Source organism: Dermochelys coriacea, chromosome 1, assembly GCF_009764565.3.
Source record: "Dermochelys coriacea isolate rDerCor1 chromosome 1, rDerCor1.pri.v4, whole genome shotgun sequence".
NCBI lineage: Eukaryota > Metazoa > Chordata > Testudines > Dermochelyidae > Dermochelys > Dermochelys coriacea.
In genome coordinates, this window is record NC_050068.2 from 282,023,625 (window position 1) to 282,038,395 (window position 14,771).

Sequence of the window (14,771 nt, forward strand, 5' to 3'; positions counted from 1 at the left end):
TAAATACTACTCTAAAGATTTGTGAGGTATTTTTCTTAAGGATATTACATGGTTCATAGATCCAATAGGGCCACTGTGATCATTTGGTTAAAACTCCTCTTTGAAACAGGTCATAGAGCGTTCCTGAATTAATTTTCGAGCTAGAACATCTTTTAGTGAAATATCCCAATTTTGATTTTAAAATTCCCAGTGATGTAGAATCTTCCCCAACCCTTGGTAAGTTGTACCAGTCATTAATTACCCTCTCTGTTAACAATTTGCACCTTATTTCTAGTCTGAATTTGTCTTGCTTCAACTTCCTGTCACTGGATCTTATTATACCTTTGTCGGCTAGACCGAAGAGTCCTCTGTCAAATATATGTTCTACATGATCCAGTCACCCCTTAACCTTCTTTTGGTTAAACTAAACAGATGGAGCTCCTGAAGTATATCACTATAAGTCATGTTTTTCAATCTTTTAATCATTCTTTGGCTCTTCTCTGAACCCTCTCCAATTTATCAACATCCTTGATGTTGAATGTGGACACCAGAACTGGACACAGTATTCCAATAATGGTCATACCAGTGCAAAATACAGAAATAATATAGTTTCCCTACTCCCACTCAGTATTTTTGTTTATATATCCTAGGATTGAATTAGTACCTTTTGGCCATGGTGTTACACTGGGAGCTCATGTTTAAATATAAGCACATACAACAAATAGAAGCACTTTGTTATTTCAGTGAATCTGCCTATAGTATTTAGTGTTATGCAATGCCTTACTTTCAGTTAGGTACCTTTATCTAAACATTTATGGAGATTAACCAGCTTCAGAAAAGTGAAAGGCATCGTACAGATGTATTCCTTACTCTGTTAAACAAAATTCCTCTCCACTGGGTCAAAATACAGACTATAATAAAGTGCCTATTTAGAAGATTTAAACCTTTGAGGGCATTTCAGTTCTCTTTACAGGATACAGAAACAGATAAAACTATAGAGCGCTTTATTCCTAGACATATCATGAACTTTGCAAATGGAATCCATCCCAATGCCCGTTTTGCTTTCTAACCACTCACTGCTGATTATATTGGAAGCTACAATGCTACAGCATGTGGAGGAGAGACATTGAGAATTTAATATTTTCTACTGACTTGCCCTTTGGATTTCATAAGAATCAACCCTGATTTTTTTAATTACACACATTCACCTGTCAGTTTTTAATGTAATTATACTTCACACTTTAGACCTGTGATTGACTCTGCAAATGTTCAGTTCCACTTACAGCCAACAAATAATCATTCCTACAACATGCGAACTCCTGACACTCAAAAGATGCAAAACAAAAAAACAAAAACAAAAAAAAAACCCTGACAAAAAAACCCACTGAGCTCATCCATCAGATGAAAGGTCCTACAAAATACTTAATAATTAGTCACAATCTCTAAATATTCAAAGCATTGCACAGAGAGTTGTTTACTGAAATCTAATTACACCTCATACAGACCTATGGTCACATGGCTGGTTTTCTGGCTCTCAGGAACCTATAAGGAAAAACAAAGCTTAACCAATGTCATTGGCTTCTTTTTAAGTTCAGTCTTCAAGTTATTGATTCAAATAAAACTGAAACTTAAATGAAAATTTAAGAGGTGTAAAACCACATTAAATAAAAGAGATGGCAAAGTTTACCAAAAGAAATCCAAATTTAAATCACAAACCCACAAAAGCCGAGTGTTCAGATGTAAGGCTCAAATTCTAGTCTTCAATCATGCTATTGTACCTAAGTGTGGTTCAATATTCAATATGTTCAATATTCTGAAAACTTCATATAAGGAACGCTCTAATCTGCCATATCTCTGCACTATAAAGAATTAAAATAGATTACACATATAAACCAACTCCTGCAGTATAGCCATCTATCTATGTTTTCATCTCATGCTCATCAACAGGCTATCTGAGCACCCTTTGTGGGGTTTCACCATACTCTTAACACAGAGTTTTGTGCCTAAAGTCCTAGTGAAGGGGAAACGTCAAAGTTCCGTTTCATAAGCCGTGCTTAAGTCTGAGCATGAAATTCTGGCTCTCTGAAATTAATGGGAGTTTTGCCATTGACTTCAGTAGAGCCAGGATTCCTCCTTAAAAAGAAAAGGAGTACTTGTGCACCCCCCTTGGAAGCTTAGCCAAAAAAATGTTATCACAGTCTTCCAAAGCACTTGAGTTACCTGGATGTACAAGATACCATATTGTATGTTGTCACTTTCACTTCTAGCCATAGCCAAAGTTAGCATATCTATGTGAAGTACATGAATGTAAAAATGTTTGAAATAGTTCTCCAAACATTTTACACCCCAACATCCAGTAGGTGTTATTAAAAAGTGAAGTATTTGGACCACATCTTCAACTATGCCAATTTACACCATGTAAGGATCTGACTGCTTATCACAGAAGGTCCAAAGACCTTACAGGTCCAAAGGGAGGCCCCAGGTTTATGTGTAAAAATGAAGAATACCTACGCACCTAAAACTTCCATACACTGTTGCTGATACTGTATATGTAAACCTGGGTAATTGCTCCTGCAAAAAGATAGTTTAGGGGCCTGAGGAGGAGAAGTACTGAGCCAGAACAGCAGAAGTGACCAAAGTGTCAAAAGTAACGCTGATCTGGTAAGATCTCCGCCATTCAAGATAGCAGGGATCTTATGCTATCAACATGTGAGATCTTGGTATGATCAAGTCCAAACTTGAGCCTTATCTTTGACTGACTCTGAACCACAACAGTGAAACTAATCCATATCCAAACACTGGGCCAGAACCTCAGGTAAGGTAAATCAGTATAGTCCCATTGATTTCAATGGAGCCATACTGATTAACACCAGCTGAGGATCTGGCCCATGCCTCCTCAAACCATAACATGACTGTTTTAAATACTCCTATGACACCAGAAAGCTGGCAGATAATGTACATGTTTATTTAAAAAGAAAAGTGGTACTAGTCAATTGTAACTGAGATCTTGTGTACTAAGTTTTAGGTCAGAGCAAATTTTTATAGGTAAGTTACATAAAAAATAAGAAGATTCAATTTATATTGTTATGAACATGGTCAAAAGCCCTTACATGGAGGGGAATTAATGAACTCTGCTGAAATAAAAAGACTATGTGATAACTTGTCTGTGACACTAGCAGATTAACTCAGTTTAAATATATCTTAATTATATTTCCCACGGTGGGGTCATACATTGTAATATAGTTCCTTAGTGTTTAAATCCAAGTCCAAAAGACTCACACAAGCATTTGATGAAACTTGGCATTTAATACAAGCCAGTTAGGACATACTGTAAAAGAAAATCATTTCAAAACAACTTTTTGTTTTCTTATAAAGTTTGAACTTGTGTTTTTGCTGTTCACCTAACTATCATGATTTTTATCTGCTATTTTTAAATATGCTAAGCATTCTAGACATTCCCAGTATTCATAACATGCTACTTTTTTTTTGCTATACACGATCATAAAGATACACCACTATATAGCAGACATATTTACTATAATCCTTCTACTACTATATTGGGAGAAATGTATTCACTGCTGTAACCAACAGGTGCTTTCTAAAATACTTGCCATAGTTCTTCTATATGTTCATGATCAACTTTAAGTGTATTTTAATATACTACACTATATAGGATGAGTGTTTTCTCTATCTTCACTGAAACTGATACATGATTTTTTCATTAAATAGCAGCTGATTTGTACTTGGGATTAAATGTGTTCAAATGACAAGCAACTCGAAAACCTAAACAAAAGGGCTAACGAGTGCATGTGCTTTCTCTTTACTGATTAGTGCACTGTTTTCTAGCACATGATACCCAGGATGTGTTCCTGCTGAGCATTTTCTTTTATGACATCACACAATCAGATGTGAGCAATTCAATGGAATATATAGCTCACAGTCTGGTGCAAATGAATAACTCCGAGTCACTTTGTGAAGATAAATTGTCAAAAATTTTGTGGTTCTTTTAATGTTCTCTGATCTCATATGGTTGCAAAGAGGACTACTTGCTTCAGTGCAGAATAAAAGGTTCTAGGAAAAAAACTAAAGCAGGACTATAATCGTATCAGACAAGTCATGATTAAAAATGGCAAAAATGAAATTGAGAGAACTAAAATTCAATACTTCCTTCCTCAAAAAAATGTGTTTGCCTATATGTTTGTGTCTGTGGTATACACATATATATTATTATAGATGGAGCAGGCAGCAAAAGCTACAGCCAAATTTCCTAATATTTGCCATTATAATGCTGTTGTCAGGTGCTTATAATTTTGAGAAACTTTAGCCATTTGGCCTGAAATTTCCCATGCTCGTTGCCTGCCTCAGACTGATTTCTTTTTTCTTTTCTTTTTTTTTTTTCTTTTTTTTTGGGTGTGGAAAAGTTTCAGCAAAAACATCATAGATGAGATGAGGATTGAGAAAAAATACATTGTTGCTGTCGATGTTTAAACTTTCTTACAGCTGTTTCACTGAGAATTTTAGTGCCAGCATACTTTGGAACAGGAACTGACCTGGGATCAACAGGGAGGTCAACCTAGGATTAGAGGGTTGTTTTTTGCTGTCCCCATTAAAAGCCACCAAAATTTGGTAGGGTTATATGACTTTGAAAATCAGTTTGTACAAGTGCAGTAGATACTTGTCAGAGGCTGGCAGCTAAATTCTCTGAACACTCTGTCAGCACTAAGCATGCTCTAGCCTGCAAGGGCTCTTCCTCATAGCTGGAGAATTCTGGAATTGAGAGTAGGGAGCTAGTCCTTCCTGTGTGCTCAATGCTACTGCAGCTGGTGTCCAGGGAAAGAAGCCTATATCACCACTAGGTCAGATGATCCCCCAGAATCTGGTAGAGAACCCATATTTTGACTCATAACATTTCTCTGTTGTAAGCACGTATCTGTCAATCCTATTGACAAGCAGGTATTTGTCTCACATATACCCCCCTTCTAGTGGCTGGTCCACATAGAGAATACCAGTTACGCTGTTAGGAGGTGTGTGTCATCCTCCCTTCCGCCCTCCGTCTCATGCTGGTCAAGTCCTTTAACCCAAACTTTTCACAGGTGGCCACTAATTGTTCCTCATTTTATGAATGCCCAACAAGAGATGTTTAGGTCCAGATTTGCGTAAGTGATGAGCACTCACAACTGCAACTGAAGTAAGTGAGAGCTGTGCTTTGAACGTATAAAAGTATATACACATGCTAAGAACTCTGAAAAATCAGGCCCAGGTGTCTCAAACTGGAACCCAAATTAATGGGGACTTTTGCCAATATTGAAAAGCTACCCATTCTGTGCACTGAATCAGGTAAAGATCATGTGGAAAAATAGTATGTGATCACATAAATTAAGATTGTATCACAGTGCAAATATACATAATGGGGGCATGTAAAGTTATCTGGACACCCTTAATTGTGGCATTTCCTGACCTTTGACTTTAGAATGTAAACATTCTTTTAAAATAACAATATTTTGTAAAATATTCACACATACACATTGTGGGGACACGGTACATATAGAGGACTTTAAGTATTTCAATAGCATTGGTGAATTACTATACTAAGTCCGTATTATATTATTCTAAGTATATAATTGGTATTTAATGGAATCAGTTCTGTTTCTTTGTGGACAAACTACACATGTAACTATTATAATTTTTCTACAGCCCACTAAGCATATCCTTAGTGACTTGATCATTAAAAGGAGACAACAGTGATTTTGACCAAGCAACTCTAAGTTTAGATTCTTGGCCAAATTGGTAAATGCACTGATGGGTTTAGTGGAGCAATTCAGCCTGATTTAGGTATATAACAGTTTCATCTATGAGAGAGACAAAAGGCGTCTTTCAGCCCCAATTCTAATTCCCTCTAATTCCCCAGTTTTGTTAGCCAATGTTTCCAATAAATAAACTGGATGACAATATATATCCCTGACAGATTTCCCTTGGAAAGGAAAATATCATAGATGCTAATGAAACTGTTTTAATTTCTGCCCCGTTGTACAGAATGGACACTCAGTTTTCCAGTATCCTGACTATAGACGATCAAAAGCCTTTTCCTGCCAAGCCGGGGCATGCACAAGGGGGCAGGGAGCAAGCCTCTCAATAATTGACAGGGGCAAAGAGTTCCTCCAGCCCCAGGGGGTTGCAGTGCGGAAAGCATTCTCTTCCAGCCCTGGAGCTGCAGTGGGAGCTGACAGCTCCTCTGGCCCTGGGGCCATGGTGCGGACACAGAATTTGCCCCCCCCCCCCCGCAAAAGCAGTGAAATTTAAATTCCCTTGCATGCCCCTCCAACCAAGTGAGACCAACACATATAGCTTCCACACCTTCTTACCTTCCCTAGTAAGTGCAATGCCCTTCTTAGTTTATAGCTGTACAACGCCCATAGACAAAATCATATTGGTTTCAGTGCATAGAATTCTGGACTCTATGCTGCTAGCCAGTTCTATAGCTATAGTCTAGAAGCCACTATTTAGAAGAGACGTTGGCTTTTAAGAAGTGGAAGGAAGTGCATACTCAGACATTGCAGTGACAGAAGTCATATAACTATGCAGGATAGATAGGGGAAACTGCCCTGCTGTCTGAACAATACTGATATTGTGGTCTTTCTGAGAGAACTTGTGGGTGATCCCTTTTCATGTGCCTCTATCTAGATGAATCTCAAACAGTAAAGATTTCAAAGTTATTTTAAAAACTTACAAGAGACTCATTCAGCCCAGTGACTTTGCCCTGCTAATGGGAAAATAGATTGCCTTGTTTTGCTTTCCAAAATGTACACTCATAAAACTTCAGTGCTAATATCTGGGCCTTGAAGAGTAAATCTTCTGAAAGTGACTGCATAAAAATGGCACCATTTTGCTTGGTGGATATGTATCTTTTGTGTACCCAGAATCATGCTTCCTTACAGCAGTGACTAAAACACATTTCTACTGCTTTTTTCACTAATGTTAGCACTGCAGAGCCAGCACAGCTGAGAGAGAGAGCTTGATTCTAGAATTTATTGCATACTTCTACTAAATTCCAATTACAGCCAATTGTGTACATCTGCACAAATCCAGTGAAAGCATGGGGTTACTCAAGAAACACCGGGGGGCAGAATTAGAAGGCAAGGAGGTTGCACAAGTATAACTGAGGTCAGAAATTGGCCTGTAGAGGAGGCCTCAGGCATAAGAAGTAAGGAACTCAAGTTGGCTTTCAAATTCCCAGACTGAATGTGTGGTAATGGTATTTAGGGAGGAAGTTCCTACTCCTATATTTCTTAAAAATATATATATTTCCACCTGTAATCTGATTGCAGAATATAAACCATTTCAGAGTATAACACACTTTAATGGAAAAACTGGCTTGGAAATACTCAGATGTGTAAACATCAATATGATATCCAGAATGTATATAACCAATTTCACTGCAATATTTACAGATTTGACCTTTGGTATCCTTAATCTAAATTCCTCATATTTTTAAAAATAAACAATAATACTTTTTTTAGTATCAACTCCTCAAAACCAAAGGTTGAAACACAGAGAAGTTCCCAGCTTCTCAGTATTTCACACAAGTGTGTGCAGGATGGCAGTATATGGGTGTCAATCTATCCATTCCTCTCTGTGCAGATTCTGTTTTCCTTCACTGGGGAGGGGCACAGGCGATATAATTTGGAGGTTGAATTTTGCCTGTAAATTCGATGAGGAAAATACAGAATATTTGTTGAGTCCTCTTCCCCAGAAAGAAAAAAAAATGTTTCGTCATCTATAATTTTTATTTCTCAGAGTAGAGGGTATCACTGGGTTTGGACACAACTCATGGGTTTTAGTTGCTAAATTCACCATAATGAAGGCAATCCAAGCTTCCCACGCCCATCCCTTTTTTTCTCCTTTCATATATTCAAAGACTTTTAAGCTAAAAAGGGACCATTATGATCATCTAGTCTGACTTCCTGCATGACACAGGCCATAGAATTTCACTTAGTAATTCCTGAATCAAATCCATAGCTTCTGGTGGATCTAGAACATATAATTTAGAAATACATCCACTCTTGACTTAAAGACTTGAACTTTGATAATGAAGCCACCATATCCTTACATAAATTGTTCCAGTGGTTAATTACTCTCATTGTTAACCATTTGCACCTTATTTCCAGTCTGAATTTTTCTAGCTTCAACTTCCAAACTGTGTCCATTGTTATGCTTAGCCTGTAGATTAGAAATCCCCCACTATCAGAAATTGTTTCTTATTTAGATACTTACAGACCATGATCAAGTCACCTTTTAATGTTCTCTTTGATCAGCTAAATAGATGGAGCTTCTTTAGTCTCTTAATATAAGGCTTGTTTTCCAGACCTCAGGTAATTCTTGCAGCTCTTTTATGAAACCTTTCCAGTTTGTCACCATCCTTTTTAAAGTGTGGACAGTCATGCAGGCACACTTGCAAATAAAAACTATGATGGTTGATCTAGCTTCAGGCATACCAGCCTTGCTAGTATCCATTCAATGAGATCCACAGAGTTTCATGTGGAACTCTAGGGACCACACTAGAACCATCAAGTGTTTCCAGATTTGAAGCATTTCACACAAAACTAAAATGTTCTTTACAAACAAACAATTTTCACAAAGTATATAATCCCTGCTATATTAAGGAAAATATTCTCTGAACAGTCACTTTCATGAATATGGATTAAAAAAGGGGAAAACATTGATTTCTAAAGAACAATTCTAAATTGGCAAAAAGCATCCACTGGCTTAGTGGAGCAATTCTGCCTGATTTTGATATACAACTTTACTTTGCAATGTCTAGCCATCACGTCTCCAATAGCAGGGATTCACCAGTGCTCTAAAGCCAAACCCAATGTTCCTAATTTGAGAAAAAACTACTCCCTCTTTTGGACAGGGAGAGGCATACCATTCTGTTCATTCAAGGAAGGAGAAGGGCAAGTGCCATTCTTAAGTGCAAAATTCTGGTATCTCCTGTTGTTCTAAAGCTGGTAGATGAATTTAGAAGAAAGAGAAACCCTTTGGTGGATGGCTGAACAAAGGTGTTCCCTTTAGTTTAGTTCCCACTTGTCAATTGACAGCATGTGACAACTAAGTCCGTGAACCCTGAAGTTTGTGGTGATCATTACATATGTGACTCTGGTATGGAAGCTCTGCTTTTCTAGAATGCTTTTAGTGGCTTTGTGCTTTGGATTAGTGTTCTTTGTTTCTCCCAGCAATTTTTGTGTATTCAGCAATGAATATTTGTCACCCGCAATGTGAATGTGCTCCTGGGACTTTTGTGAAGAAGACTTTGATTATATTAGTGACTGTTTTGAAGGCACCATCAAAGTCTGATAAAATTTAGTGCCATTGTTCAGGTAGAAGAATTGAAAGATTTAGGGGTGCCCCACTGGCCATAAGCTTACTATGTGCACATTGTCAATATGAGCATGAACTGTAGACATTGAAAAGGAAGTATCTGGGTAGATCACTGCAAGGAAATAATTAAAAACTAGATTTTTAGGAAATAAAATTATAGTTGAATTACCAACTCAGTTGTCTTAAAAATCATCTCCAAAACAGACAAGCGTCAGAAAGAACACTAAGAAGGTATTTTGTTTGTTGTTGATTAATTATGAATCAGTGCTGGCAACGTGACTGGATTATATATAGAGAGAATGCGCTCACTACAGCTTTCCATTTGGTGGGCTTTGTCCACCTGTCTGAAATAAAAGGGGCATGGCCCCTTTAAGAGATTCCCCCTACAATGGGGGGGCAGGGGTTGGGGGAAAGTTTACAGGGACAAACAGGAAGAGCTGGAAGCAGTTAGGGGCCAGGTCCGGAGCAGGTCACTGTGCTGCCCCTCATGCTGACAAGAGGTGGGGTGGTATTTATACCCCATGCAGCCCTGGAGAAGCCCCTTTTAACTCGTATTGGGCTGACATCACTCACAAACTTGGCAAAAGGACCAGGTTTCCTCATGATCCACTGAGAGCATTTTGCTAGTTGCACTTTTCTTTGGGGGCTGGGAAGATATTTTTCCCTCACTTCCAGATTGGTTGAGGCAGGGTAAGGGGTTTTGCCTTCCCCACGGTGAGTCTGGGACCTGGTGGGGTGGAGCAGTGAGGTTAAGGTTATAAAGTCACAACGTAGTATGTAAAACTTGTGGCGGATGTACAGTGCGGGTACTCACTATGAAAGGGATATGGTTATCAGATAGAATTGATTGATGAAGGATTTGAAGGAAAGCATCCCTTAAGGGAGCTGATTAAGGGAGTTGGGGGTCCTATGTCTCATACAGCAGGGAGCCAACCTCCCTCCTTTTCCTAGCCTCTGTTAAGGGAGCTGAAGTAGTTGGGTTTGGGGTTCCCACATCTGGACCAGTGGGGAGCATCAGCTGATGCTTCCCTTCTTTTACAGCTCCCTTTCACCCCATACAAGGAGAGGTGTCAAGTTCCCAGCCGCGGGATAGCTGGCATTTCGTTGGGGATTATATTCCAATGATTCAGGAAATGATGATGACCTGCACTTTACAATTTATTGCCGGGTACTCCCAGATATTTTACATAAATAAAGTTGCAGCCTAATTAAACCACATCCATTGCCTGCTGTGTTTTTTCGGTCGCGGCAGGACAAGTTATGTTTTCAGCAGCAGGACACCCAGGTAAATGCCCTCTTTCTTCACATAAGCTAGAGGTGGAGCAAAGATAGCTTTATTCCTGAAGGCCGCCAATGTCCCCAATGGACTTTTCCAGCACCGTGAAGTGCTGAGGCATAAGTATGTCCTGCCCATGACCTTATGACTGCAACCAAGAGTGGGATGAGACACTGGGCCATTACAACACACAAAGATTCCCTCTACACAGGAGGAACATTAAGTGGCCCAGAACGACTAGGTTTCTAGCTACTTTGTGGTGCCAAAGAAGCACAAAGCAGCCACTGTAGATCCATGCATCAGCATTTACATACTTAACTTTTATTGTATGGAAAATGTGTTAAAAATAAAAGTTGTTTTATTTTACATTTTCAATCAGAACACTTTGTCCAGGGGCACTTTTCTTGAAAATGACATAGAAAGAGAATGCAATCTTAGCACATTTTGGGGGAGTTCTATGGCCTGTATTATATAGGCACTCAGACTAGATGATCACAATGGTTCCTTCTGGCCTGGGAAGCTATGAATCTAGCAATATGAAACAAATTAAGGAGAAAAGTGGAGAGCTACCCCGGTGGGAACGTCACAAGTTTACTGGGGTGTAGGAGGGGAGAAAGCAAAGGCAAATAGTGATCATCCTATGAAGTAAAAGAAACAGCAAAATGATGCCAGGAAAGCAAGCATATGGCAAACAGCTATTGAAAAGGAAGCAGCTAGATTCAGTAGCTAGGGCACAGTACAAGCTACAAGTACTCAGGAGACTTGGGTGCTATTACCAGCTCTCCCATTACTGTATTCCATTGGGCAAACCTCTTAACATCTCACAACCTCCATTTTCCAATCTGCAAAACTGAAGAAAATGATGCTTCCCAACCCTGGTGGGCTGCTTTAAGATCTACAAGTCTAAAATGCTATAAAAACGCTAACAAGGGAGCCAGCATGGCCTAGCACACAGAGTTCAATTCCCAGCCCCCATCTGACCTTGGGCAAGTCTTTACCTCTCCACAATTTTGTTTTCCCTCCTGCCCTGAACATGTGTCTTGGCTCTTCAGGACAATGATTGACTTTTACGACTTGTCTGCATAGTGCCTAGCATAACAGAGCTCCAGTCTCAGCTGGTACTTCTACTTTTTGCTGTAATACAAGCAATGAATAATAATAACTCTGTGTGTGTATTGTTATAAAAAGTTAGAAAGCAGAGATAACACTAGATGATACTGTCCACTTTAATGATTTTGGTTTCTGTCAAAGTTTAAAAAACAACCACGTCATTACTTAGTTTCATTTTACCTAAAAATCTCTCCTTATTCTTTTTCCAGTTTACAAAAAAAAACCTTGCCTAAAAATAGGTGACTAAATGTAAACACTCTTGATAACCTCCAATTTCCACATTCTTGTCTAGTTTCAGTAGTTTGTTAGTATGCAACCTCACCAAAAGACGTACCCAAATCTTCTCACTCCCAAAGCCTTGCGAGCAGCGAATGTGTGTAAATTATTCACATATTATTTGAATGTGAAGAAGCAGCTACAATTCCTTGGAACTGGTCTAGTGGAGCAGTTCAAAGACAGTGCAGTGTTGATATCAAATGATTGCCACAGATGAGAGGTGATGTAACTGAAAATCAGATTTTGTACCTGTTATTTCCACAACCTGCTAATGAAGTTCTTTCGTATTAAGCCTGGAGTTTACTAGCCAATCAAGACAACAAAAAATGAACAAGCTTCCATCTGAATCACAGTCAATTACGGCTAGCTGCCTGAGAGTATTAACCTGCCTCTAGCTGGCAGCCAGTTATAGCTCAGAGAGCTATATGCCCAACATGCATATTTCTGAAAATATTGGAGTCAGTGCGTTTAAATGGACTTCAGAGTGAGCAAGCCAAAAGGCTATTTATATTCAAAAATAAGTTGGCAAGGCCTGTATTTCAAACCAGCTGTCCAGACACAAAGATTTCCCCTTAAAATTTGTTCTTGGGTTTATTGCCTTTCAAACTGAAGTTAAATGAAATTATCCGGATATTCAGGAGAACAGCAGGTTTGTTACAACAGTTCACTATGTTAACTGGGACTCAAGAAATTTTGTTGCTCAGCTAACTCAAGACCCTGAGCTAGTTTGTACCAAAGTGAATTGACAAGCACCAAACATATGCATAAAGGTATCAGGAAGATTAAAAGAGAATTAGTAGTTTATAGTAAACATGGGTTTGAGTATTCCACAGTTAAACAAAATAAATAATCATTAAAAAGCATCTTAACAAAGAGAAGAGATTCTAATATTTACTAAGAATATATGTTATTCTTACCATTTGAGACTGGCTCCTGGGACAGCCATTGATATCTTCAACCTTTTCATTGGCTAAAGAAAAACAATAACGTGAAAAAAAACCACAAGAATAAATGAGGGGGGAAAAACAACAGAAGAAGAATAGAAAAGGCAAAGCAATAAAGTATGCAGGGGTTTGTTGACACAGAGCTCCCTTCCAAGTACAGTACAGCCCTACAGTAACAACACTCTTGTTAGCAGCAGTTTCTTCCACATGCACAAATCATGCAGAAGGGAAGTGTGAAGGAGGTTGCTGCTAATTCTTCAGCCCCTGCCAAATGACTGCTGACATGAAATCTTCCAAAATTGTCTTTGCAGGGTCAGGATACAGTTTCAAGGCATCCCAGAAAGTATGAGCCACGCCAATTAACAAAATGCACACATGGGAGACATATGCTTTAATGCAGCATTCATTTCTGACAATTCAAAGTGTGTAAGAAACAGTTTGGGCCATTTAAAGTATAGTACACACACACACACACACACACACACACACACACACACACACACACACATTAAGACAAGTTAAAAATACATACATTTCAGAGATATATGGACCAAGTCAGGATGTATTATTTGGGTTCATCCCATTGTTAAATACATCCAACTTAAGTTATATATCCCTCCCCCCACCTCATGCAAGGAGTCAGCTCATGCTGCTTCTCTGAGCACAGATCTTACCAATGATCTGGATGATTTCTGCTAGCAGAACTCCATCTGCAATGTCCTGTTGCAAATCCTTGATCAGCCGCTTGTGGCCAGATTTTGCTAGGTAGTGGTTAGCCCAGTCAGTGTAAATCTGCAGAGCAGAGGAGAAGGAAGGAGGGAGAGAGGGGAAAAGAGAAAGAAGACAATAAAAATTGTTAAGACAAATGTTGGCTTACATATGAGAACTAATCTGCATCACATTCCACTTTAAGAAGTCAGCACTAAAGGAAACTGTCTTAACATTATTTTAAAAAACACACTCCTCCCCTCCTCTTGCCATTTTGTCTCTTATTTTAAACTTGAAATGATTCAGTTTTTTTCATGAGTGTTCAAACTCAGTGTGACCAAGAAAAAAGTTCCCCTTATGACTATCAAGGAAACTGCTGTCACAGATCAATCACTTCCACCACAACCCCACCACCCTCCACTTCCATCTCTCTAAATTTACACACACTTCAATTTAAAATATCTGATTTTAAAGGAAACGGTAACAGAAATTTGTGTGTGTAATGGTTCACTGGACTTGACGTTCATGATACTGTATTTGAAATGCTTCTGCTTCATTTTATGCAAATATTCACAACTTCCTGCTGTTCTGCGACAGTTCATTTGCTCTGTGGCCTATAGTTAAGCCTGCTGTAATGTGCACAGAAGAGAGTGAGAGCAACAAATGTACAGTAGTCATGTCACTGGAATTACAGCATATAGTCTGGAAGTATATTGTGTCCATTCTCCATGAAAATTAGGGGTGGGGTGAGTTTGACCAGCCCATCTTATTCAGCAACTTGACAGCACAGAAACAACATTTATCGACACAAGGTTAAAAAATGCTACCTGAAGGACATCCCAGAACTGAGCAAAGGGAGTGAGAATAACTGTACAGAAAGTGTGCAGATAGATACTGAAACAGAGTGCACAGCAATATGTACAGCAGTGGTCACCAACCAGTAGATCGTGATCGATTGGTTGATCCTGGAGCCTCTGACAGTCGATCGCGATCTCCAGCCGCTAAAAGCCCAGTGGCACAGCAGGGCTAAGGCAGGCTCCTTGCTTGCATTGCTCCCGTGCTGCTCCCAGAAGCAGCCAGCATGCCCCGGAGGCCCCTGGGGG

The 14,771-nt window shown here is 39.1% G+C and overlaps 1 protein-coding gene across 1 annotated transcript in view; it reads right to left on the bottom strand.

Annotated features, from left to right (window-relative positions):
- Nucleotides 1-14,771, bottom strand: part of NAV3 (neuron navigator 3) — a 355,811-nt gene that overhangs the window by 233,756 nt on the left and 107,284 nt on the right. The window contains 2 exon segments of the mRNA XM_043492958.1: nt 12,934-12,986; nt 13,635-13,752. Of these exon segments, the coding sequence (XP_043348893.1) occupies nt 12,934-12,986; nt 13,635-13,752 (171 nt within the window).